This window comes from Siniperca chuatsi, linkage group LG5 (genome assembly GCF_020085105.1).
Source record: "Siniperca chuatsi isolate FFG_IHB_CAS linkage group LG5, ASM2008510v1, whole genome shotgun sequence".
NCBI lineage: Eukaryota > Metazoa > Chordata > Actinopteri > Centrarchiformes > Sinipercidae > Siniperca > Siniperca chuatsi.
This window is the reverse complement of record NC_058046.1, coordinates 1,931,266-1,954,897: the sequence shown is the minus strand read 5'-3', so window position 1 is coordinate 1,954,897 and position 23,632 is coordinate 1,931,266. Positions and strand designations below refer to the sequence as shown.

Sequence of the window (23,632 nt, the reverse complement as noted above, 5' to 3'; positions counted from 1 at the left end):
CAGAAGAGTAATCCAACTAACCTGTGAGGATTTTGGTGTAACTCGCAGCAACTATGGACTTACCACAGAACCAATATACCAATAAAAAACAGAGCCGAAAAACAGCAAGCCTCAACTCAAAGTAACTGTCATTCAGGTTTTCCTTAAGTCACACCATGTCACTAAGCTTTTTGGCTTTATAGGCGTCAGGGCGTCAAAACCTAGTGTGTGAATCGTAAATAACACAAGCAACTATTTAGTGAACTCTTTACAGCCACTTCCTCTATTAAGGAAAGTGGGACACAACCAAACTGTCATGCACACTTGTTGCTTGTAAGGGCCAGAGCTACTGATATTTCGACTGATAGCGAGATTCAGCAGTCGCTTCATGAGAAAGCCTCAGTTAAACAGCGGTGTCCCACTGGGGCTGATTAAAGGGGTTAAAGTTACAGTTAAAGTAACATAAAAAAAATGTTTGCGCTTCGTATGACCGCGTCACCTAAACTATCTGCTATGACTGAAGGTGCAGAATGTGATGCTTATCCCAAGACATGTTTTTATGGCTGCATTGTTTCATCAAATGGAAATATTCTAATGTCTAGATCTTATTACACATTTTTCAGTGGTATCTCTGGAAACTTTGGGATGTTTTGGGCCTCAGTATGTGATGATGGACCCAAACACAGAACCAGTGGATGGAAGAGGTGTCGAATATCTGCTTGCTCACTAAAAGAACCCCAACTAAAATATATTAATAAACATTTATATTTAAAAAACAAAAGAATATAATATAATATTTGTGTAAAATAAGACACAATCTCTACTCTTTTGTTTGACAAATTTGACTGTTTATTATAAGAAAAACAAACCGAGACATGAGAGGGTACAGAGTGAAAATGATTTGGGATGACAGAACATAAAGTTCCCAACTCCCAATATATTAATATACACAGCTACTAGCCTATGTACAATACATGTATGAAACAGGACATCTCTGTTAGAACTGTTCAAAACTGAATCCTGTTGGAAAAAAAGAACAAACCCAACACCTTCCCAGAATAGAAATAATCAGAGAAATAGCTACTATAAATTCTGATAGATTAATTATCAATAACAATTATCACACCTAATCTGCATTCACACACTGAGATATTATAGATCACTTATACTGTACACAACCAAACTAAAAGACTCGTCTATCTCTCTAAAGGAACCAGAACAAAATACACAGGCTCACTATAGCAAAGGACTCTGGGAGATTGAGTTTAGTGGTTTCCTTACTTTCTGTCCTTTTTCCTCTCGCTTTAAAAAATCCCCTCTCCCTCATTTAATCACATAATTTGGCACCACTTTAATCCCAACTAGCTCCCAGTGCTCAAAGGAATGTCAAAAACACTCATTCACAAAACTCATGTTCTTTTAAAACACACACACACACACTCTTAGTGTTAAGATACAGTACAGATAACGAAACACTACTGTAACAACAAAAACACTGAAAGATGCACTCAAACTAAACATAGTTGGTCTTCCGCCCTCTTTCCTGTGAAGGTGATGCTGATTTGTACTTGCGTCATTTTACATTTTGATCAAAGGGAGGATTCAAAAGACTGTTGGTGTGACCGGCCCTGTAGAGATCCAACTAGAAGAACGTGCTTTAATCCAGCTGCAATGTTGACCAATCACCTTTACGCTTTGAAATGCTGCAGTACATGTAGGGAAACTCATCATCACTGTCGACATCATCATCACTAGCTAGCTTTCTCCACATCCAGCCGTCCATAGTTCACCTAAAATTTAGAAGCAGCCACTTTAAAGTCCACAGCCCGGTATTCATTTTGTTCTGTGCTGCATCTATCCTGCATCAGTTCTGTAAATAAAACTCTCTTGAATGCTATGCGGTACAAAATCAGAATGGATTTCAGGACTTTTGAAACATATTGCTGACAGGCCATTACTTGCGCCCTCTAATGGCAGAAAAAGAAATGTATATTTTCCAATATGAATCTTCTTGAGGGCATCAGGATTGGCTGGTTATTGCAGTGAGAGGCGGGACTTATCTGACGGCTCCATCTGTCCAAGGTGTATGCGCTCCTCATCAGTCTCTAGTGGCTCATTGGCCCTCAGCTCGGAGGGCCCCATTCTAACACAGTAGTTCTGCTACGTACGGGCAAAATGTAGATGTTATGTCTTGTCTCCACTTGCTGAAATTTTACCTGGATGTGGTCTGATTGTCTTTAAAATCATACCAGACCTAGTTTCATCACAACACTATCAAACTAGGCAAAGACAAGACAAGACAAATTGGGTGATTATGCAGTTAGCTGCGCAGAAAGCTAGCCAAGCCTGGTTTAAACATAACCTAGCTTCCTTGCTAAGTACTTTGCTAGTTAGTTAGACAGCAAGCAAAGAAGATACTTAGCTTGCATATATCCTTAACTACTCTTCTGTCTTCACTGTCTTTAGAACTAAGCCAAACCTAGTATAACTACAGCACAACTTGCTAGCTTTTTAGTCAGCTAACAGCACGGTAGGTTATTCGCGAAAAATCTCATTTCTAGTTTGAGCCTCTGTTTCTGTTTGGTGAATATTTTTATCTTAATTTGAAAAGTTTGTCATTTGTTTCACTGTTGTCTTATTCCAGTGATGAAACTACAGACTTCAATTTTAAAATCTTAATGCTGTATAGCTAGCTGGCCAATCTTTGGAGGCGCAAACTAAACCACAACTAACTCCATCAAAGCAGAACAGGGCTAATGGAGACAACGAATATACCCCCACAGTCCTATGACACATACACACTTCACATACGTACACTTTATAGGCCCCAGCACAAACACAAACACAGGTTAAGTGATACCTTGACATTAGATCTTTGCATTAGGTACGTGGTTATTTACTCTCCCCGCTAGCAGTACCCGTGTTGTTAATGTTGGCTTAATTCCCACTGGTACCACTCATGCTACAAGTGTAAGGCACTTTGAATAAAAGCATCCACCAACTGGCAGATGTTAATGTTAATGGTATAATGCTTAGCCATAAATCCATTCACAAGGATGAGTTTTACAAATTTGATATAATCATGTTATTGTTTTATCACTTACACATTTTATTTCTCTTTAGCAAAACAAAAAAAGGCACAAGACATTATTTTCTTATTTGGTTTCATTGTGCCTCCATTCTTTCCTTAATTACCCACAGTTACCCACTGACTGATTTTCAGTCTGTGAACCACACAGGTTTCAACGCAGCCTCTTGGCACCGTGATGTGAACCTCAGCTGAACAACATTCATATCCACAAAAAAGACCAACAAAAGTGAAATACTGTAAAACAAGAAAAATAAAATAGAATAAAAATCTAAAAATAAAACTACACTACAATTTGACCCTAGCCCTAGCTCCAGTGTGGGTTAATATGAACATGAATAACTGAGAGACACAGACAGTGCTTTACAATAATAATAAAAACCACAGGGACCGGAGAAACTACAGAGACCGAAGAGTCTGTCCAGTTTTTGGCATCATTAAAAGCCAAAGAGAGGAAGAAAATAAAGTTTACGGCACCTGTGGCACCAAAGCAACATGAAAAGAAGACGTTTTGGTCAAAGAGACTTTAAAGAGATGGATGAAACTGTGAAATCAGCAATGATAGAAATCTTTAAAAAAGCCTAGAAATCTTTGTTCACTAACGACTGAAAGGTTTGGATCTAGCAAAAAGTTTCTCCTCTGAGTTGACCAGCCTTTTCTCCTTCCGTCTCCATCTCGTCTCTCAGAAGAGTGCTGCTGTTACCACAAAGCAAACCAAACTTCTGACCACAGCCAGTTTCTTCATTCCCTCTGACGGCGACTTACTCTTGTAACGCAATTCCAGTCCTCTGTCTTCTCGTGTCAATCTGTCATCTTACAGGAGTCCAGAGATGGACAAACCCACCTAGGAAAGCCTCAGTGGTACATCCCAGCGGCCTCGGCTCACTGGTTCACATGGGGCCTCAGGGCTTGGTAAAGTCCCTCGAAGGTGGGTCGGTCGGTTATGTCGCGACTCCAACAACGCATCATCAGCTCGAAGAGAGATGGTGGGCAGAGCGGAGGGCCGTAGAGGAAGATCTAGAAGGGAAATGCAGGAGAGTTAAAGAGATCAGATAGTAAAGAAAAAGCATTCCTCAGGTGTACGAACTTAGTCAGAACGATCAAAAAAACCCACGGAGTATGAAAATAATGAAAATAGATGGACCTTTTAGAGATCTAGAAATGGTGAAAGGTAGAATGAGCAGGGGCCAATTACACAACAGACGTAGTGTCACTGATGCGATGCACCGGAACGTCTAAACTGCTGCTGCAGTGACGTTCCTATCCTGTAGGTCAGTGGTTCCCGACCTATTATGACCCCTAAAAATGAAGCACTGCATTACTTGTACCCCTCCATTGCCAGCTGAGTATGTTTGAGTTAAGACTAGATCAACCAGCGAGTTCATTTCTGTTTCATTTGAGTAATTTTTAAAGAAGTAAAATTATTTATAATAAAAATATTTTTCTTCTTTCCAGTCCTGTCAATCATCTAGGGACCCCTCAGATTTTATCTAGGGAGCACTTAGGGGTCCCAATCCCCTGGAAAAATGAAGCCAACACGGAAGTGCCAAAAACTGCAGTTCCTCGAATGGCCACTTGAGGCTGGCTCCAAAAGCAAGTCAGTCCCCGTAGAGCCCTGTGTTAAAATGCACAACTTCACAGCAGAAATAAACACGTTTACAGCCTGGAACAAAAAGCGGTTTTGGTCTCTAAAGCTCATTTCCCCCTTCGTGACAGCTGTGAGGGGGGTGAATTTTTCAGCTCCACCTCTCTGCCCATTTTTAGATTAGCCAGAGTCGGGGACTGCCACGTCAAGACCGGAGCCGCCCACTTTGAGCTTCACAACAGCTCTTCAGAAACCTGTGTGTGACGTCACAGACGCTATGTCCATGTTTCCAGACTTTGGTCGAGAACCACTGCTGTAGGTGAGATTGGATGGCATGTGTAAAACTGGTACAACAATGACTGAACAGCTCCCCCTTGTGGAGGAACTGCGGCCTGCTAAATGGAAACTGGTTAGCGAATTTTGTGAGTTTGTCAGTGAGTTACAAGCTAGTTCCATGCAGTGCTACGTGTCTAAAAGGTTTACGTAGTTCTTTCCTGGATCCAGCTAACATGAATCACAAACATGCATAATTATTTCAACGATGCAAGCATTCGCAGGAACTGGAGCTGCTTTCACCGGTGGCCTAAATTACTTGGCCCCATGGTGGCCTAAATCAGGTACACCTGATGTTAGACTGATGCCTGACTTGGGATGAATGACACATCAGAATTGTTCTGAACTCTGTCCTTTGTGGGTACGTTTGATTCGTCTCACCTGTCTGCCCTGGTTCCTGAAGAACTCGCCAGTGTTCTCTATGACCTGTTCGTCGGACAGCAGGCTGTAGGGTTGCTCCTTACACAGAGTGAAGATCTCCCACAGGGTGACACCGAACGCCCACACGTCGCTGGCTGTGGTGAACTTACCCTGGAGAGGAGGCAGGGGGGTGACAGAAATAAAATGAAAATGCTGTAGAAGTCAAAATTACATTTTATGAAAGAGCTTTTCAAATTTTAGAATCCACAAGGTCCAGAATGACCCTCCAGCAAAGACAGACAAAACCTAAAGATGAACCTGTTCTGAGAGCAAATGGACAACAAGTTACGGAGTGGAACTGGGACCTGATTCTAAAATGTTTTTTTGCATTCAGTATTAAGGCACCAGAATTTTAAAGCTGAACTTCTCACGGCAAAGTAAACCAGGTCGAGAATAAGAGGTGCTTTTGCGTTGTTGGTGCACTGATAATTTGTATAATGTCATCACATAGCACTTTACTTCCTCGTCTACAAATAGTGTCATACACTAAAAAGTTTCATCTTGAGACCTGGTTTGGTTCAGGTTGAGTCCCTCTATCATTTTTTCACATAATTGTACAGTTGCAGAAATTCTCTTGAAACTAGGAGATCCGCTGACGTTCATAATGTATAAGTTGTCCCAAGAAAACATTAAGGCATAAATCAGTTTCAAGCTTTTGGTTTTACTTTAATCCCATCATTAGGAGCAGGTCGCGGCGTCAGGGAACAACAACTAACAAATACCAGGTGTAACTGATCTTCTTTTCTTTCTGTCTTAATCCTATCCTATGTTAACTCCTCCCCTCCCTCACCAGCAGGATGCTCTCCCAGGCCATCCATCGTATGGGCAGCACCGCCCGGCCCTGTATGCGGTAGTAGTCGCTGGTGTACAGGTTTCGGCTCATCCCAAAGTCGGCGATCTTGATGGTGAGGCGGCGGTCCAGCAGGCAGTTCCTGGTGGCCAGGTCGCGGTGCACGAAGTTCAGAGACGCCAGGTACTTCATCCCCGACGAGATCTGCACCGACATGTGGAGGAGGTCGGATAGACTGCAGGGAGGGAGAAAAGGAAGGAGGAGGGAAAGAGATGGGGAAGGAGAAGGAAGAAGAAGGAGGTGGAGAACATGTTTGGAGAGGGAAGATAAATGGCCGTGGACGAGGTGAGAATGTGCTGATCATAGCCTGAAATGTAAGCATGTCGCCCCCTGCTGTTTGCATGAAACACTACATGAGCTGGATGGATTGAAAAGTTCAGATAGCATGATATTAGCATGTTAGCATGTACAAAGCAGAGACAGCGTGTATGGTAGATCAACCTGACTGAAGGGATGTTGTTGGCGTGTGTCAGCGTGCTCTCGATCTCCCGCTGTGACAGGAACATGTTGAGGTCTCCGTTCTCCATGTATTCGGTCACCATGCACAGCGGGTCGGACGACACACACACACACAGCAGCCGGATGATGTTGGGGTCGTTCAGACGAGACATGATCTTTATTTCCTTCAGGAAGTCGTTCCTGATGGACAGACAGATGGAGGACACTTTGATTTGAGATACTTTCAGCTCTCAGTTTTGGACCGTCTTGTTTTTTCTCACACAGATGTGTTAAAACTGCACGTAAATAGGAAAGTACACAATCACTATAGCTACCAGCGTGAGTCGAAAGGAAATAGACTTGAACCCTGAAAAGTTCTGCGGGTGTCAGCTGGGTAACTGCTTAGCTGAGGTGGTAATAGCCACCCAGAACCTGAAGCATCTTGTCTCCTGATGGATCCAGTCACTACATGGCAGCCTGAACAATAGCCACACTCATTAAATGTATAGCATTAGCTGTGTGAAACAATGCCTCTGCTCTTTCCCCCTGAAGGCTAATGCTCTATTTTATAAAAGTGTAATGCATTTTACGATGTTAGCACAGGTGATCTTTATTTCAGGTGAGGCGGTCCACCTCCACTATAAAACACGACCGTCTTTGACTATTCCATCAGACGTGTGAGACGGACTGCAAAACACGCTGAAATGCATCTGCTTTGCACAGGAAAGTTGTCCTGTCCTTACTCCAATGTGTCCTCTGAATAAAAACATCCCTCTGTGTCACTTTACCACAGCAGAACTCGATCGGTCTAATATTTTGTCTTCAGTCTAGTTTCTCTACAACCACTGGCCAGATTGCCATTAAAGTGTCTGTGGATATTCATGGTCCCCTCAGGATGAATCCTTATGATTTTAGTCACTCCCGACCTTTCCTCTAGTGCCACCATGAGGTCAAAGTCTCCACTTGTATACAGAAATCGAATATCATTGCCATGAAATTTAGTGAGCATATTCATGCAGCTGTAAGGATGATACTTCATTATCTCCACCCTTATTATGAGACATAAGATGTGTGACGCGATATGTTTCAGACTCCTAAAGAGGAACACTAGAGACATTTTGAAACAAACAAACGTAGATCAATACACATAAAAACACTGTCACACAGACATGTTGTGTACCTGGCTTGGCTGGTCGCGTCGGCCCTCAGCTGTTTAACAGCCACCAGCACCGAACGGCCATCTCTGTCAGGGAGAGGCGACCCCTCCCCAAGGAATTCTGGGAGTCCCTCGGCCTCACACAGGTGGACCTGCAGGAGACAAGTATAAACATAACCCTGGAAGCTAGCAGCCTACTTTCAAGTCGCTTTTTCTGAGACAAAAGAGTTTCAGACAGTTTCCTACACACAGAACGGTTCGATGCAGACGGTTCAGTGATGATGTCCCGATGTTCTCTTTCTATTAAGGAATCCGTCAGATTCTAAGAAACTGATGCACCAGTATTTGAAGGAGAATCAAACACACGCATCAATACATTTTCAAAAACCTTTCAGACTTTGTTTTACTCTCCAAAATCCACAAACTTTCAAGGATTTGAAGTCCTCCCTCATTGTCTGTGGCCCCACCCGCTGCCCGCTCACCTCTCCAAACTGCCCCTCCCCCAGCTTCTCCCTGAAGATCAGCTGTTGCCGCGGGAACTCAGCGGCAGAGATGTCCTTCCTGGTGAGAGAGTCCACGGTGAGGGCGGGGACGGCGTACATGTTGCTGCCGGTGACGCCCTGCAGCCGCACGATGTCCGTCTCAGCGTAGTGCGGTGCGTTGCTATGGAAACACTGGTGCGGTGTGCACTGGGTGACATCAGGCTCGGCGTAGCCTCCTCCACACGCTGTTGGAGAGAGAAGGAAGAGCTGTTTGTTTATTGAGTTCTCGTGCCACTTTTCTCTGATTTCTTGTTAAGAATTATGCATATTTTTGTTTTTACAGCTTCCTGCGAAGCACTTTGTGCCGTAATTACAGAAAACATTTCATGAATTTATAGTAAGGGACCTTTCTGTCTTTCCTTCATGTCCTGTTGTCTCTCCAATGTCTTTCATAAATGCTTAAAAATGTCCCCAAAATACAAATACGTCATTAGTTAATACGGAAGCTGAGAATGTCTGTGGTTACAATATTCATTTTAAAATCCTGTTATCTTGAGATCATGAGTTCATTTTTCTCATTAAAACAACAATATCGTTGTTTCATGACAACAAGTTAATTATCTTGTTATCTCAAAGGCCAAAAGGTTTTTTAGGTGACAACAAAATGATCACATTATGCTAAGAGAATAAAAGGTAATTTCTGCTGCCACATCATCTGCACATCTCTTGACATTATAGAGGGTCAATGAAGTTAAAAATATCAGCCAGATCCCTGATATATACATGTTAAGTTGCATCTACAGTCTTCTTCTTCAATGAAGAAGACCTGACTGAGGATTTTGAAGGCCAAAGCCGATATCTATATTTGAGTGTAAAAAAAAATTAGAATTATATCAGACAATTTTTACCATAAACACAAACATTTTTGATAAGGGTTCATCAAATTTGGTTATTAAAAATGGATTATTGTGACCAAACATGTACTGAGTGGGTATGTGTTCTACGGTTAAACGTCCGTCTGTAGATTCTGGCAAACAGTTCAAACTTTATTGGTCAGATGATATTTCTATCAACTGTGTCTTAGCAGGAAAAAATACAGGATTTTGTAAATGTTTAAATGTCTGAAGTCACACCTTTCAGCTCTTACCACGCAGCCAGCCTGACGTCATGTGACAGGAAGTCAGCAGGAGGAGGTCATAGAGAGGATTACCGAGGAGGAGAGCTGGAGGAAGATGAGGAGGAAACATGGACAGAGACAGAGAGGGCTGGGTAGTAAAGGAGAGGAAAACTGCAGAATGAATGAGCATGCACATTCGGTTTTTACAGCATCATCAAGAAAATACTGAAGACAAAAAAAGAGAGTAAGAGAAAAAAGAAAGACAGAGTTTTCTGAAGGAATTAAAAGAAGTTAAAAGCAGAAAACATTCAAAAGCTGTTAAGGACTGACAGGATGGGGGATATTTGACAGGAGTGGTGAAGGTGTCTGTTGTAGATATGCCAGCAGGGGGCAGACTGCAGCACTTTAATGTATTTTACTGGAGGCCTCGGCTCTCTCTGACGGCTCTGGACAGTCGCGTCTAAACATGTCAGCACGGAAGATCTGGAGCTTCACTGATTCAGGTTTACCTTCCCTCAAGATTAGGTCTTTGTTAACTATCTCCAAACCTCCACAGATGGTCATAACTGTTCAATAAAACATGAACATGATGACGTGGCTGTAAGAAAAAACTGGGAGGTTTGAAGGGAAATTCTACTATGTGTCAACCTTATTCTCACTGTTTTTCTGCTATGACTACTGTAAGTACTGAGGGTTAAAAGAATGAGCTGCAGTCTGTTTACCTGAGGCCTCTGCGCTCTGTGACAGCTCTGGCAGCTTGTTTCTCAGCACCGCCGGGTTCTGGTACTGTGGGTCCAACAGGAAAACTCTCTCATAGTGAGGGTCTGAGTTTGCGGGGCCTGAGCAAAACAAAAAACATGAATAAATCAAGCTCACCAAGTCTAAACACCAAAAAGCTGCATGGGCCCCATTTGTCTGAGCAATCTGAATAGCTATATTTCTACTAAAATAAATTAGTGGCAGACCTACTGTTATACACAGCACAGTACACCTGGTGAAAGCCTGCATATATATATATATATATATATATATATATATATATATATATATATATATATATATATATATATATATATATACACACAGTGGTGTGAAAAAATGTTTGCCCCTTTCCTGTTTTCTTATTTTTTGCATGTTTGTCACACTTAAATGTTTCAGATCATCAAACAAATTTAAATATTAGTCAACGATAACACAAGTAAACAGGGAAAACAAAATCCAAACCTACATGGCCCTGTGTGAAATAGTGATTGCCCCCTAAACCTAATAACTGGTTGCTCCACCCTTAGCAGCAACAACTGCAATCAAGTGTTTGCGATAACTTGCAATGAGTCTTTTACAGCGCTGTGGAGGAATTCTGGCCCTCTCATCTTTGCAGAATTGTAGTAATTCAGCCAGATTGGAGGGTTTTCAAGCATGAACTGCCTTTTTAAGGTCATGCCACAGCATCTCAATAGGATTCAGGTCAGGACTTTGACTAGGCCACTCCAAAGTCTTCATTTTGTTCTTCTTCTTCGTCTGTCAGCCTCACTAGAATGCTGTATCAAATTCACATCTGAATCCATATAAGGTTCGGCTATTATGCAACAGATGTTGAATAAACATTCGCAAACATTCGTTTGCTCAACTTATCTCCACTAGACCACTCCAAAGTCTTCATTTTGTTCTTCTTCAGAATTACAACAACTCTGCAAAGATGAGTGGGCCAAAATTCCTCCACAGCGCTGTAAAAGACTCATTGCAAGTTATCGCAAACGCTTGATTGCAGTTGTTGCTGCTAGGGGTGGCCCAACCAGTTATTAGGTTTAGGGGGCAATCACTTTTTCACACAGGGCCATGTAGGTTTGGATTTTGTTTTCCCTTAATAATAACAGCCTTCATTTAAAAACTGCATTTTGTGTTTGCTTGTGTTATCGCTGACTAATATTTAAATTTGTTTGATGATCTGAAACATTTAAGTGTGACAAACATGCAAAAAAATAAGAAATCAGGAAAGGGGCAAACACTTTTTTACTATATATATATATATATATATATATATATATATATATATATATATATATATAAAATTAATAAAGTTTATAACAATGCAGGCTTTCACCAGGTGTACTGTGCTGTGTATAACAGTAGGTCTCTATTGGCTGTCAGAGCAACCCATCATATGAAAAACACTGCAAATGGTGTGCAGATATTTTATACAACAAATTAAGTGTCAGTGATGACAGACTACATTAATACGTAGACCAATCGAAGCAAACGGCAGACCACTGTTTTAATTATACTGTCAATTACCCTTAATTGATTAATTATTATAATTTCTTTGTCTGCGACAGACGGACTATCTGTTGTTGTCTACCTGTAGGGGCGTGGCCGGAGCGGGGGGGCACAGGGGGGGTCTGGAGGATGATGGTGTCACTGCAGGACGACAGGCGAACTGTCACCTCCTCGTCAAGGATCCGACGTGGAGCCTGGAGGAGGAGGGAGGGAGAAGAAGAGGAAAACATTTCTTTCAGCTTTAAGGAATATGCATGTTCTCATTCTTAATCTGCATGTTCTTCTAGTCTTTCTCTAGTCTTCTGAGACAACAATGATCCAACCTTTATCCAGGTCATGAAGCTTTTTGATTTGTTGTTGTCAACACGCGACTCTTTGAAACTACTTTTGCATAGAAAGACCTCCGTTTCATAAGAGAAATTCAAGCACAGAAGTTGATTAGGAAAAGTAGTTTCCAATCAGAGGTGCTAATTTTAGAGCCGAGTGTTTTCAAACAGCTGTCCCTCCAGTTTTTATTCATTAAGACTTTTGTTTTCTCCTGTGTAATAAACATTACAGCACAACAAAGCTGTAGACTTTAATTCTATTTCCTAAAAAGAAAAAGAAATGGCTGCTTCTGATTCTGCCTGTGGTTTGTGATCAGGCCTGACCCTGGCCCGGTTTGTATTGAACAGCTGTTCATTGTTAACAGATCTGTGGCTTTATGATGATAATCAAAACACTTTCAGATCAGACAGGTGGCTCGAAGCTGCCAGAGACTTACTGGGAACTGAAGACAATAGATGTATGAGGAAAGTGTTTGGACGAGTCTGTTGGCTGACTCACTCACAGTTTACACCACCTCTTTTTTGAGATGAATTGTGCTTTAAAGCCCCTATATGTAGAAGTATTATGGGGTAAAAGTGTCTTAAAAATATTAGCATAAGTGGTGAAAACTGGAGTATTCATGTGTTTATGTTTTCCAGCCCATTCATCTCAGTGTCCCCAGGTCGGATCTGTACTTTCAGATATTACCAGTAGGTGTCCCCAAAGTGAGAAATCTTTTAATTCTACACATAAGGTCTTTAGCCGGTTATCAATTGCCTCATTCATTGAGCCTTGAACATTCTTGGGGGCAGAAATTTACATCAACGAAATGAAATAACAAACAAAATACGAAACTTTAATAAACAAAAGCTTATCAAATAAAACATTAAATCTTCAGCCAATTCCCAGTTTCCACTATATTTGTCCTCAGTCTCTTTACTGTCCTATAGAACACAACCACCCCTCCTTGAACCGCCACCTTAACGTGGTGGAGGGGTTTGAGTACCCGAATGACCCTGGGAGCTATGTTGCCTGGGGCTGTATGCCCCTGGTAGGGTCACCCATGGCAAACAGGTCCAGGGTGACGGGTCAGACCAAGAGCGGTTCAGAAGACCCTTATGGATTATTTAAAATCAAGGCCAGTTACGTCGCCCGGATTGGCGCTACCGGGCCCCACCCTGGAGCCAGGCCTGGGGTGGGTGCCCGACGGCGAGCGCCTGGTGGCGGGCCTTTCCCCACGGGGCCCGCCGGGCACAGCCCGAAGGAGCGACGTGGGGCCGCCCTCCCGTGGACCCACCACCCGCAGGAGGATCCGTAAGGGGCCGGTGCAGAGAGATCTGGGCGGCAGTCGAAGGCAGGGGCTTCGCGACCAGATCTCCGGACACAGAAACTGGCTCTAGGGACATGGAATGTCACTTCGCTGGGGGGAAGGAGCCTGAGCTTGTGCGGGAGGTTGAGCGTTACCGGCTAGATATAGTCGGCCTCGCCTCCACGCACAGCCTGGGCTCTGGAACCCGTCTCTCTCGAGAAGGGCTGGACGCTCCATTTCTCTGGCGTTGCCGGGCGGGAGAGGCGGCGGGCTGGTGTGGGCCTGCTCATAGCCCCACAGCTCAGCCGTCACGTGTTGGAGTTTACCCCAGTGAACGAGAGGGTCGCGTCCCTCCGCCTCCGGGTGGGGACAGGTCTCTCACTGTTGTGGCGGCCTACGGGCCGAACAGCAGTGCAGAGTACCAGGCCTTCTTGGAGTCCCTGGGAGGGGTACTAGACAGTGCACCACCCGGGACTCCGTTGTTCTACTGGGGACTTCAACGCCCACGTGGGCAACGACAGTGACACCTGGAGAGGGGTAATCGGAAGGAACGGCCCTGATCTGAACCCGAGCGGTGTTCAGTTGTTGGACTTCTGTGCTAGTTACAGTTTGTCCATAACTAACACCATGTTCAAGCACAAGGGTGTCCATCAGTGCACGTGGCACCAGGACACCCCTAGGCGGAGGTCGATGATCGACTTTGTTGTCGTATCATCTGACCTCCGGCGCGCGTGTCTTGGACACTCGGGTGAAGAGAGGGGCGGAGCTGTCAACCGATCACCACCTGGTGGTGAGTTGGATCCGCTGGCGGGGAGGAAGCCGGACAGACTTGGCAGGCCCAAGCGTATCGTGAGGGTCTGCTGGGAACGTCTGGCGGAGCCCTCTGTCAGCAGGGTCTACAACTCACACCTCCGGGAGAGCTTCTCCCAGATCCCGGGAGGTTGGGGACATTGAGTCCGAGTGGACCATGTTTTCCACCTCCATTGTCGATGCGGCGGCTCGTAGCTGTGGTCGCAAGGTTTCTGGTGCCTGTCACGGCGGCAATCCCGAACACGGTGGTGGGCGCCGGAAGTAAGGGATGCCGTCAGGCTGAAGAAGGAGTCCTATCGGGCCTTGTTGGCTCGTGGGACTCCCGAGGCAGCTGACAGGTACCGGCAGGCTAAGCGTGCTGCAGCCCGTGCGGTCACAGAGGCAAAAACTCAGGACTGGGAGAGGTTCGGAGAGGCCATGGAGGAGGACTATCGGTCGGCCTCAAAGAAATTCTGGCAAACCGTCCGACGGCTCAGGAGGGGGAAGCAGTGCTTCACCAACACCTTGTACGGTGCGGGTGGAGAGCTGTTGACCTCGACTGGGGATGTTGTCGGACGGTGGAAGGAATACTTTGAGGATCTCCTCAATCCCACTGTCACGTCTTCCGAAGAGGAAGCGGAGGCTGGGGACCCGGAGGCGGACTCATCCATCACCCTGGCCGAAGTCACTGAGGTTGTTGGCAAGCTCCTTGGTGGCAAGGCTTCGGGGTGGATGAGATCCGTCCTGAGTATCTTAAGTCTCTGGATGTTGTGGGACTGTCTTGGCTGACACGTCTCTGCAACATCGCGTGGCGGTCTGGGACAGTGCCTCTGGACTGGCAGACCGGGGTGGTGGTCCCTCTGTATAAGAAGGGGACCGGAGGGTGTGTTCCAATCACAGAGGGATCACACTTCTCAGCCTCCCGGTAAGGTCTATTCCAGGGTACTGGAGAGGAGAATTCGTCCGATAGTCGAACCTCGGATTCAGGAGGAGCAGAGTGGTTTTCGTCCCGGTCGTGGAACACTGGACCAGCTCTATACTCTCCATCGGGTGCTCGAGGGTTCATGGGAGTTTGCCCAACCAGTCCACATGTGCTTTGTGGATCTGGAGAAGGCATTCGACCGTGTGCCCCGGGCGCTTTGTGGGGAGTGCTCTGGGAGTATGGGGTCCGGGGCCCTTTGCTAAGGGCTGTCCGGTCCCTGTATAACCGGAGCAGGAGCTGTGTTCGCATTGCCGGCAGTAAGTCAGACCTGTTCCCGGTGCATGTTGGACTCCGCCAGGGCTGCCCTTTGTCACCGGTTCTGTTCATAATTTATATGGACAGAATTTCTAGGCGCAGTCAGGGGCCGGAGGGTGTCCGGTTTGGGAACCACAGGATCTCATCTCTGCTGTTTGCAGATGATGTCGTTCTGATGGCTTCTTCAAACCAGGACCTGCAGCATGCACTGGGACGGTTTGCAGCCGAGTGTGAAGCAGCTGGGATGAGAATCAGCTCTTCCAAATCTGAGGCCATGGTTCTTGACCGGAAAAAGGTGGTGTGCTCTCTTCGTGGGTGGGGAGTCCTTGCCCCAAGTGGAGGAGTTTAAGTATCTCGGGGTCTTGTTCACGAGTGAGGGACGGATGGAGCGTGAGATTGACAGGCGGATCGGTGCAGCGCCTGCAGTGATGCGGGCGCTGTATCGGACCGTTGTGGTAAAGAAGGAGCTGAGTCGAAAGACAAAGCTCTCGATTTACGGTCAATCTACGCTCCTGCCCTCACCTATGGTCATGAGCTTTGGGTAGTGACCGAAAGGACAAGATCGCGGATACAAGCGGCCGAAATGGGCTTCCTCCGCCGAGTGGCTGGGCGCTCCCTTAGAGATAGGGTGAGGAGCTCAGTCACACGGGGAGCTCGGAGTAGAGCCGCTGCTCCTCCACGTCGAGAGGAGCCAGCTGAGGTGGCTAGGGCATCTGATCCGGATGCCTCCTGGACGCCTCCTCGGGAGGTGTTCTGGGCATGTCCCACCGGGGCGGCCCCGGGGAAGACCCAGGACACGCTGGAGGGACTATGTCTCTCGGCTGGCCTGGGAACGCCTCGGGATCCCCCCGGAGGAGCTGGAGGAAGTGTCTGGGGCGAAGGAAGTCTGGGAGTCCCTGCTTAGACTGCTGCCCCCGCGACCCGGCCCCGGATAAGCGGAAGAAGATGGATGGATGGATGGAGAACACAACCAGAACTCGCCTTTTCAGAGTTTTATCAGTGATTTATCTGCTCACCTTCTCCAGCACCTTACAGACGTACTGGCACCAGAGGATGAGGAAGATGATGATGACCAACAGCAGGATGATGGTCACCAGGCAGCCAATCAGAATGGGCGTTTTCCCGTCATCTGGCGGGACACTGGCTGATGGACTGGCTGCTGTGGAGAAGAGAAAGAGGTTAAAGATGTACACTTCAGATTTATTGATGATTAATGTTTTCTACAAATTAGATTTATTGATGCTATATAAATAAAATTTTATTGAATTAAAGGGTCAAAGGTCATACCTGTTTTTGGTGTGGTTGTCATGGTGCTCTCCACACTGGCTGGAGTGGGGGTCACCTCCGGGGTCAGGGTCGGGAGTACGGTGTCCTCTGAGGGACAAATAAAGGGAAGTCATATTATTTGTCTGTTTTGAAAGAAATGTGGATCTGTATTTGTGTATTTTTGTGTGTGTGTGTGTGTGTGTGTGTGTGTATTTATGTGTGTGTGTTACCCGACTGGAAGGAGATCTCGCTGAACATCATCCAGACGTCGGCAAAGTAAAAGCGGCAGCGGAGGGATTTGGCGGTGCGGCGGTTCAGCGGCACGGTGACGTAGCGCGCGCTCGGGTTCCTGTCGTCCAGCACTGTCTTGAACGCCACAGGCTCCGCCTCCCAGCCGGCGATGAGGCGGGGCTTAAACCAACAGGAGACGGAGGAGAAGATCTTCACACCGCGGGAGAACATGTTGTTACTGTGAACCTGGACGGAGGAACAGAGGAGAGATTATGTTTGTAAGATTAAAAACAGAATAACAAAATATAAAGCAAGAATATTCATGTTTAAAATAATATAAAACCGAAGGCTTGCTTTTCTTTAAAAAACAAACTTTATGCTAACCTTTTTCTGTGACTTCCAAACTGGTTTATACATTTATTTTAAAAATATTAGTAATGCTGTTGATTCCTCTTATAGGGAACTGAAACCCTGCCCCCCTTTTAACATAGCCTCACTGTACATTTTTGTGGGATTTTTTGGTTGGTGTTTAGTAACAACATATGCCAGCAGTGAAAGCCTCATGGGAGTTGCAGTTATTACTGACAAAACAGTTGGAGTTTTATCTTAAAATAACAACGTGCTCATGTTTTACTGTCTAATAAAAAACAGTATATTTTTCTGTGTTTATGTTTATTCTTGAGTTTGTTGGTTAGAGACTCTATATATATGTGTGTATACATGATATACAATAATATATAATACACATGAATCATGAAAACATGATTAGAAAAGGTTTGTGTGATTTTGGACAGGGTTCACCTCCTCTAATTAAAGTCACGAAATTATCACAGAACACTGGTGCGCTGTGCACAGTGCAATGTGGATCTGCTCCGAGCAGCCTCTGTAGTAGTCTCACAGTACTGCTGTTCACTAGCAGCATTTTAATAGATGTCTTAGTAGAACTGAAAACCTTCAAGGAGGTGAAGTTCCTCTGCTTGTCAAAGACAAACTCCATCTCCACGTATCCCAGAGTTCCCAGCGAGTCGTTCCTCCAGCCCAGGTAGTCGTAGCCCGGCCACACGTGGTACTGACGCGTCAGCAGGAAGTCGTCCAGGCCGATCACACCGTCCGTCAGCTGACCCATCCCGCCAAACAGCCTCCTACTGGACGAGACAGCTGTCAGTCACAGAGAGCAGGGAAACAGGAAACACAGATGTGTGATGAGTGTGCGTGACTCGCCTCCTCTCATGTGCTCCGTCATACGTGGAGTCGTTGAGGCTGGCGATGGGATAACCAGGCGGCATCATGAGCTGACCCTCCGGAGCGCTGTAGGAGATCAGACCGTCTGCAGGGGGGAGAGTCACGTTTTATCGTCCCCGCATGCTTCTGCACACACTTAATGTCTTACTGACAGGTGCTTAGACGAACTTGTTCACTGACTGGAGAGGAGAGAGCCTCATTGTTACCATAATAAAGGCCCAGTGGCAGCAGCATTTATCACAGCTAATTTTCCAAACGAAAACCAACTCATCTCAATGGGATCACAGCGATTAGTGGATTTGCTTACAGAGATGAAGTAAATCTGCGCAAATCTTTCACTTAGGGTTCAACTTTGGTGACACATGAATGCTTGCATTGACAAACAGCAAACCGTCTGGACAGAGCCGACCTTTGGGGGTACGGAGAGTCCATAACCAGACCTGCCAACACTCCCGTTTTCCCTGAGGTTCTCCGTATTTCCAGGCCATCTGCCGTCGCACACCCGTTTTGTCGTTTCTCTCGGGAAACTCCCTTAATTAGCATGGTCCTCAAACTTTATTATGAATACTCGTCATACACAGACCCAAGTTTTGTATGTTTGTCTGTCTATGAAACACAATCCACACACTACATACAATTTCAACCCATCTGTCATCGCAGCCTGGCAACCCACAACCCCATCCAAGGGCCGTGTGTGCAGTTAACTTACGGTTAGCTGTTGTCAAAATGTCAGGGAAGGGACCCCCCCGTATTTTAAAACCTAAATGTTGGCAGGTATGCCATTTCAGAGGAAGCTACAGTATCATATTAGCTGTGTCACACCATCCTCCTGCTCTGCCGGAGTATAAACTGAAGAACAAAAGACGAATGGTCTGCAGTCAGTTTTGAGACCGGAGCTGATGGTACAAATATGTCTGCATGGACTGAGTGTTAGACAGGTGGAGTGACTAACTGCACCTTTTCTGTTTGCTGCTGCCTTTTATTAAATCCAATCATCAACTGCACTGTAACTTATATTCTTGCATTTTTTCCCTCTTATTCTAGTTTTCTATTATAGTTTTTAAATATGGCGTGTTCCTTTGTCGCGATGCTTTTGATGTTTTTTGTGAAGCACTCGCCTCGTTGCTGAAATATGCTGTATAAATAAACTTGCCTTGCCTTCACCATCATTTCAGTGGTAAAAGGCTGCATTCATACAGCGCCTCTATCCTATTATATCTATATAATTCACGTCTCGTTCAGGAGGAGCTGGGAATCAAACCATCAGCCCTGTGACTAGTGGACGACCCGCTCTACAGCTGGGCCTATGAATGCAGCCATTTACCATCATCTGGACCCACCGTCAGGGCACAACGTGGTCTTGGTAGCTCGGTTTTATTCTTCTTTTTTAATACCTGAGTTTATGAAAATAAACCTAATTTTCAGATTTTTGAAGAAAGAAAGAAAAAGTAAACCACACTGGGAATCTGACTAAGCATTGGCTGCCAGCTGTTGGTTGACAGTTTTCAATACTTGATGCTATGGACACATTAACCGTCGGCGGCCAAGACAAAGGACACGGGTGAAAAATAGACCAGGAGTGTAATCCTCTGGTAGAAACCTTTATGTTTCACTGCATCTGCCCCCCAAAGATACATAACTCCTTTATGTGATACAATTTACATAAAATGTGCTGATAAACTGTGTGATAACATTTGTTGTTGTGATTTAGTTTTATTGCACAACAGATTAAAAATGGTTGTTAGGTTTTATGTTGACATTTTAGAATGAGGAGGTTTCTGAGGAGTTTACTCGTCTCTGAGGAGGAGTAAACATTTCTGAGAACTGATAAAAATCTAAACCCCCCGAATCAACAACCTCTAATGTCAGCAGAGCTAAAGAACACACACATTTACAGCGAGACTGTGTGTTCGTGTGTCCTACCCTCCCACGGACAGCCGTACAGCTCCACTCTCATGCAGACGGTGGTCGACAGTTTGGTGACCGGGATCAGCCGGATGTAGCGGGTGACGATTGGAGGGTGAAGGTCGTTGATGACGGAGGCGTAGGCGTTTTTGTTGCCCTCCATCACCTGGAAACAGATATCACATGACAAACAACAGGAGCATCGACTGGCCTGAAGGAAAAACGAGTTTCTCCAGTGTGTGACTTCTCTAACCCTCAGTTATCCTGCAGCAGTATGGACTGTGGACGCTTCACTTGCTGCCTGCGTAGTGAAGCGTGCAGCGTCCATGTTCACATCTGGACCGCGTCAACTGACGGTCGGTCGGAGGAGTTTGTCCACTGATCCATAAAATGCTTTTATCTTTGTTATCTTATGTTATTGTTATTATTAAATGATCAGTTTTTATTTTTTTTATTCTTTCATCTATATTACAGCGGAAGACTCATCCCCCCCCAAAATGCTAACTCTTCAACTCCTCCCTCTGAGTGTCAGTCTGTGTGACCCGAAGTCATTAAACTGGACATTGATCATTACATCTCTGCAATACTTGAAATAATTGTGCAATATTCTCTGTTTTCAGTTTAATTTATTGATATTTATTTATTCATTCTTCTATTACTGCTGTGCAATATCCACCGTCTCATAATCATCTTAATAAGCTACACTTAACTCGACAGTACTCATTATTACTTATTACTTTTATTATTACATTGTATTATTATACCGTACATACCTATCATCAACCGGTAAATCCACTTTGTACCTTACACTTATTTTAGCTTTTATATCCACTTTTAACTTAATTTATCTTAGCTGTATCATAGCGTATTATATTTTGATTTGCACATCTCTTATTTCTTACTAGAAATAATTGTCTCGTTGCAGACTCATTTTATTATTATTTCGATTTCTATTCTATTAGTCCTTCTATCCCTGTGTGCACTGACTGACAGTGAGCAGCTGTAATGAAGGAGTTTCCCCTCAGGGATCAATAAAGTATTTCTGATTCTGATTTTCATTCTCCTGTTTCAGAGTAAGCTGGGGAATGAATTTAACATTGCTTTAAAATGCTTAAAATTATTAGTTATCTTTGTTTTTGATGTCAATTTTCTGTTTCAAATTAGCACAGAACAAATACGCCACTGCTCACTGACTTCATCGTCTAAGCTGCCCCCATTGTTTGCTGATTTGTTGAGTCGCTGTGCTGTTCAGGGTCTGACAGCAGAAATCTGTGGTGCTTCTGGGATGTTCCCAGTTTGAATGTGAGGGAGGAAACTGTTCGGTCCAACAGCCTCAAATAAAAACACGACCTGGTGTTAAAAACTGTGTCCTAATGCTGCTGCTGTAGCTGGCAGGGACCTCGAAGGCCAACAGGAAGCTGCTGTGTAAAGGTCATTTCCTCTGATTCCAGTGTGAATGACCAGAAGCAGCGCAGAGTGAAAAGAAAACAGAATTTTATTTTTCTTTTCCTTCCTCTTTCTCCCATTCTTCCATCACTCTGTAACATGTTTCCGCTCCAGGTTTTCTTCTATTCTTTCTGCTGCTCAGACGGCCTTCCTGCCCCCCCCAGCCAGTCCGACCCACAGTGCTTTGTCTGACCTCTGCAGTGAGATATTTGGGTCACTCACCGTGTTTCCCAGCCGGTTCCTCCAGGACTTCCACAGCAGGCCGTCCCTGCTGTAGTTGAGGCGGTAAGCTCGGGCGAACTCGTTCCCGGAGTTCCTGGCGTATCGTCCCTGAGTCCCGACCACCGTCAGGAAAGTCAGCCTCCCCAGATCCACCTGAACAGCACACCAGCAGGTTTCTGTCAAATCACGCCACTCGCCAAGAACCCAAAGGCCATGAGCTGGGATCATCTACAGATACTAACGTGACTTTAATCACTACCTGAAGTCAGAAGTCTGTCTGTGAGCATCCTTAAATAATCATCCTGTCAACAAGACAAACTCTTAAATTTCACCTTCGGCAGCGACAGCACGTACGTCAGACATCAGCACTCAAATTCTCCTGCTAATGCATCGCAGTTCCTTCCAACGTTTGTTTAAACGTCAAAATGTTTTGGGGTTTTTTAAACCTGCGTTTTTAAAATAATTTTTTAATATTATTAATTATTCTGTCTTTACAAATGTATCAATCCACATTTACTCCAAGAGATGCAACCTAGTGAAGCGTAAAGTCCACAGGCGAATCACAAAAAAATATCCAGATTTGACATGTATGAAGTTTTCCACAAGCTTCATACTTCTTACACTGTTTCCTCCCACAACACTTACATATATGTTCGTTAGCTTAAAGGTGATCTATGCCCAGAAATGTGAGTAATTCACCTTCCTGCACTCCTCTGGGACCCCCTCGCTCCTGTTTCCCTGACTGCAGGCAGGACTCCTCCTCCTCACACATCCTGCCCCCTGACTGCAGTGCTCAGTCGCAGACAGCTGGCCGCGCTGTAGGTGAGGATGTTCTGCGTCTCTTTAGCATTTGACTTTGCACTTCTACATATCCTTTGACCCGAACAACTGCGAATCCTCACCGACACAGAAACCTTGGAACCGTAAAGCCCACGCGGGTACATGAACATGACCGAACATGTCTGCGATTGTTTCTTTCTTTAAAGCGGCGAGCAGACACAAACCTGCAGGTACTGACTGTCTGAAGGCTCCAGCTGTCCCTCAGGACACCAGGCGCCGTCTCCCTCCTCACGATTCAACCTGCAAACACACACACACACACACACACAGTTAACACAGCGCGTGGGCAGATCCTGGGGACGTTTGATAACGTGGATCAACAGCTGAGCGCTCACAGCTGTTAACCACAGTGTAAAGTGTTTATTAGTAACAGATCAGCTCAGGAACAGCTCGTTTCAGTGGTGACACTGGAGAGAATGAATAGTGGTGAGGGGCCACATCCAAACTTCACTCGACATTTTGTGTCTTGCGTTGATTTGCACCTGTACTGTGTTTTAGTTTTCTTTATGTAATTTGTCATGTAAAGCATCTTGAGTATCTTGAAAAGCGCTGTGAATAAAATGTATTATTATTGTTATTATTTCTTACAGCCATCCGACATTCATTTCGACATTTTCATTAAGTGCTTTTTAAGAACTTCAGCTGACCTCCCATGACATGTAGTAACTCTTCCATGTGTAACCACGTGCGTCGGGATTAAATCATATCCAAGTTAAACTGGCGTCCAAGATTTGTCATGAAAACTCTAAAAGTATCCCGATCTACAGTGTAAATAGTAAACTGATAAAACATACAGAAGGGCATTTCAGAACATGTCAGAAAAATGAAATCAGTTTTTAGCTATCTTATTAACCAATCACATCACTCTTTAAGTCACACTGACCTGGCGTACTGTGGTCCCGTGGTCTCGTACCATTGGCTGGATGCCGTGATGTCATCGTCCTTAATCCGTCCGTCCTCCATGCCCAAGGCATAGCGACAGTGTGCTGAAAACACACACACACACACACACACACAAAACAATCACAATCAACAGTTTCAAAACTCTGTGAATGTGTGTGTGTCTGTGTGATCTTGTCCTGCTGACTTTGCGGGGACCAATGTTAGACTATAACAA

At 44.9% G+C, this 23,632-nt stretch overlaps 1 protein-coding gene across 3 annotated transcripts in view; it reads right to left on the bottom strand.

The window, feature by feature from the left end:
* Nucleotides 1–805: 805 nt before the first annotated feature.
* ddr2l (discoidin domain receptor family, member 2, like) overlaps nucleotides 806–23,632 on the bottom strand; it is a 38,218-nt gene continuing 15,391 nt past the window's right edge. Inside the window, exons 3-20 of one of the 3 annotated variants that reach the window (XM_044197461.1) lie at nucleotides 23,399–23,501; nucleotides 22,680–22,755; nucleotides 21,676–21,828; nucleotides 20,026–20,173; nucleotides 18,082–18,187; nucleotides 17,813–18,002; nucleotides 16,860–17,106; nucleotides 16,651–16,737; nucleotides 16,380–16,519; nucleotides 11,805–11,916; nucleotides 10,171–10,287; nucleotides 9,479–9,553; nucleotides 8,332–8,576; nucleotides 7,874–8,001; nucleotides 6,697–6,894; nucleotides 6,196–6,430; nucleotides 5,367–5,516; nucleotides 806–4,084 (exon numbers count right to left, since the gene is read on the bottom strand). In XM_044197461.1, the coding sequence (XP_044053396.1) occupies nucleotides 3,950–4,084; nucleotides 5,367–5,516; nucleotides 6,196–6,430; nucleotides 6,697–6,894; nucleotides 7,874–8,001; nucleotides 8,332–8,576; nucleotides 9,479–9,553; nucleotides 10,171–10,287; nucleotides 11,805–11,916; nucleotides 16,380–16,519; nucleotides 16,651–16,737; nucleotides 16,860–17,106; nucleotides 17,813–18,002; nucleotides 18,082–18,187; nucleotides 20,026–20,173; nucleotides 21,676–21,828; nucleotides 22,680–22,755; nucleotides 23,399–23,501 (2,645 nt within the window). In that variant the 3' untranslated portion in view covers nucleotides 806–3,949. Of the gene's footprint in view, nucleotides 4,085–5,366; nucleotides 5,517–6,195; nucleotides 6,431–6,696; nucleotides 6,895–7,873; nucleotides 8,002–8,331; nucleotides 8,577–9,478; nucleotides 9,554–10,170; nucleotides 10,288–11,804; nucleotides 11,917–16,379; nucleotides 16,523–16,650; nucleotides 16,738–16,859; nucleotides 17,107–17,812; nucleotides 18,003–18,081; nucleotides 18,188–20,025; nucleotides 20,174–21,675; nucleotides 21,829–22,679; nucleotides 22,756–23,398; nucleotides 23,502–23,632 lie in introns of all 3 variants that reach the window. The other 2 variants (XM_044197460.1, XM_044197462.1) reach the window with 2 other exon arrangements.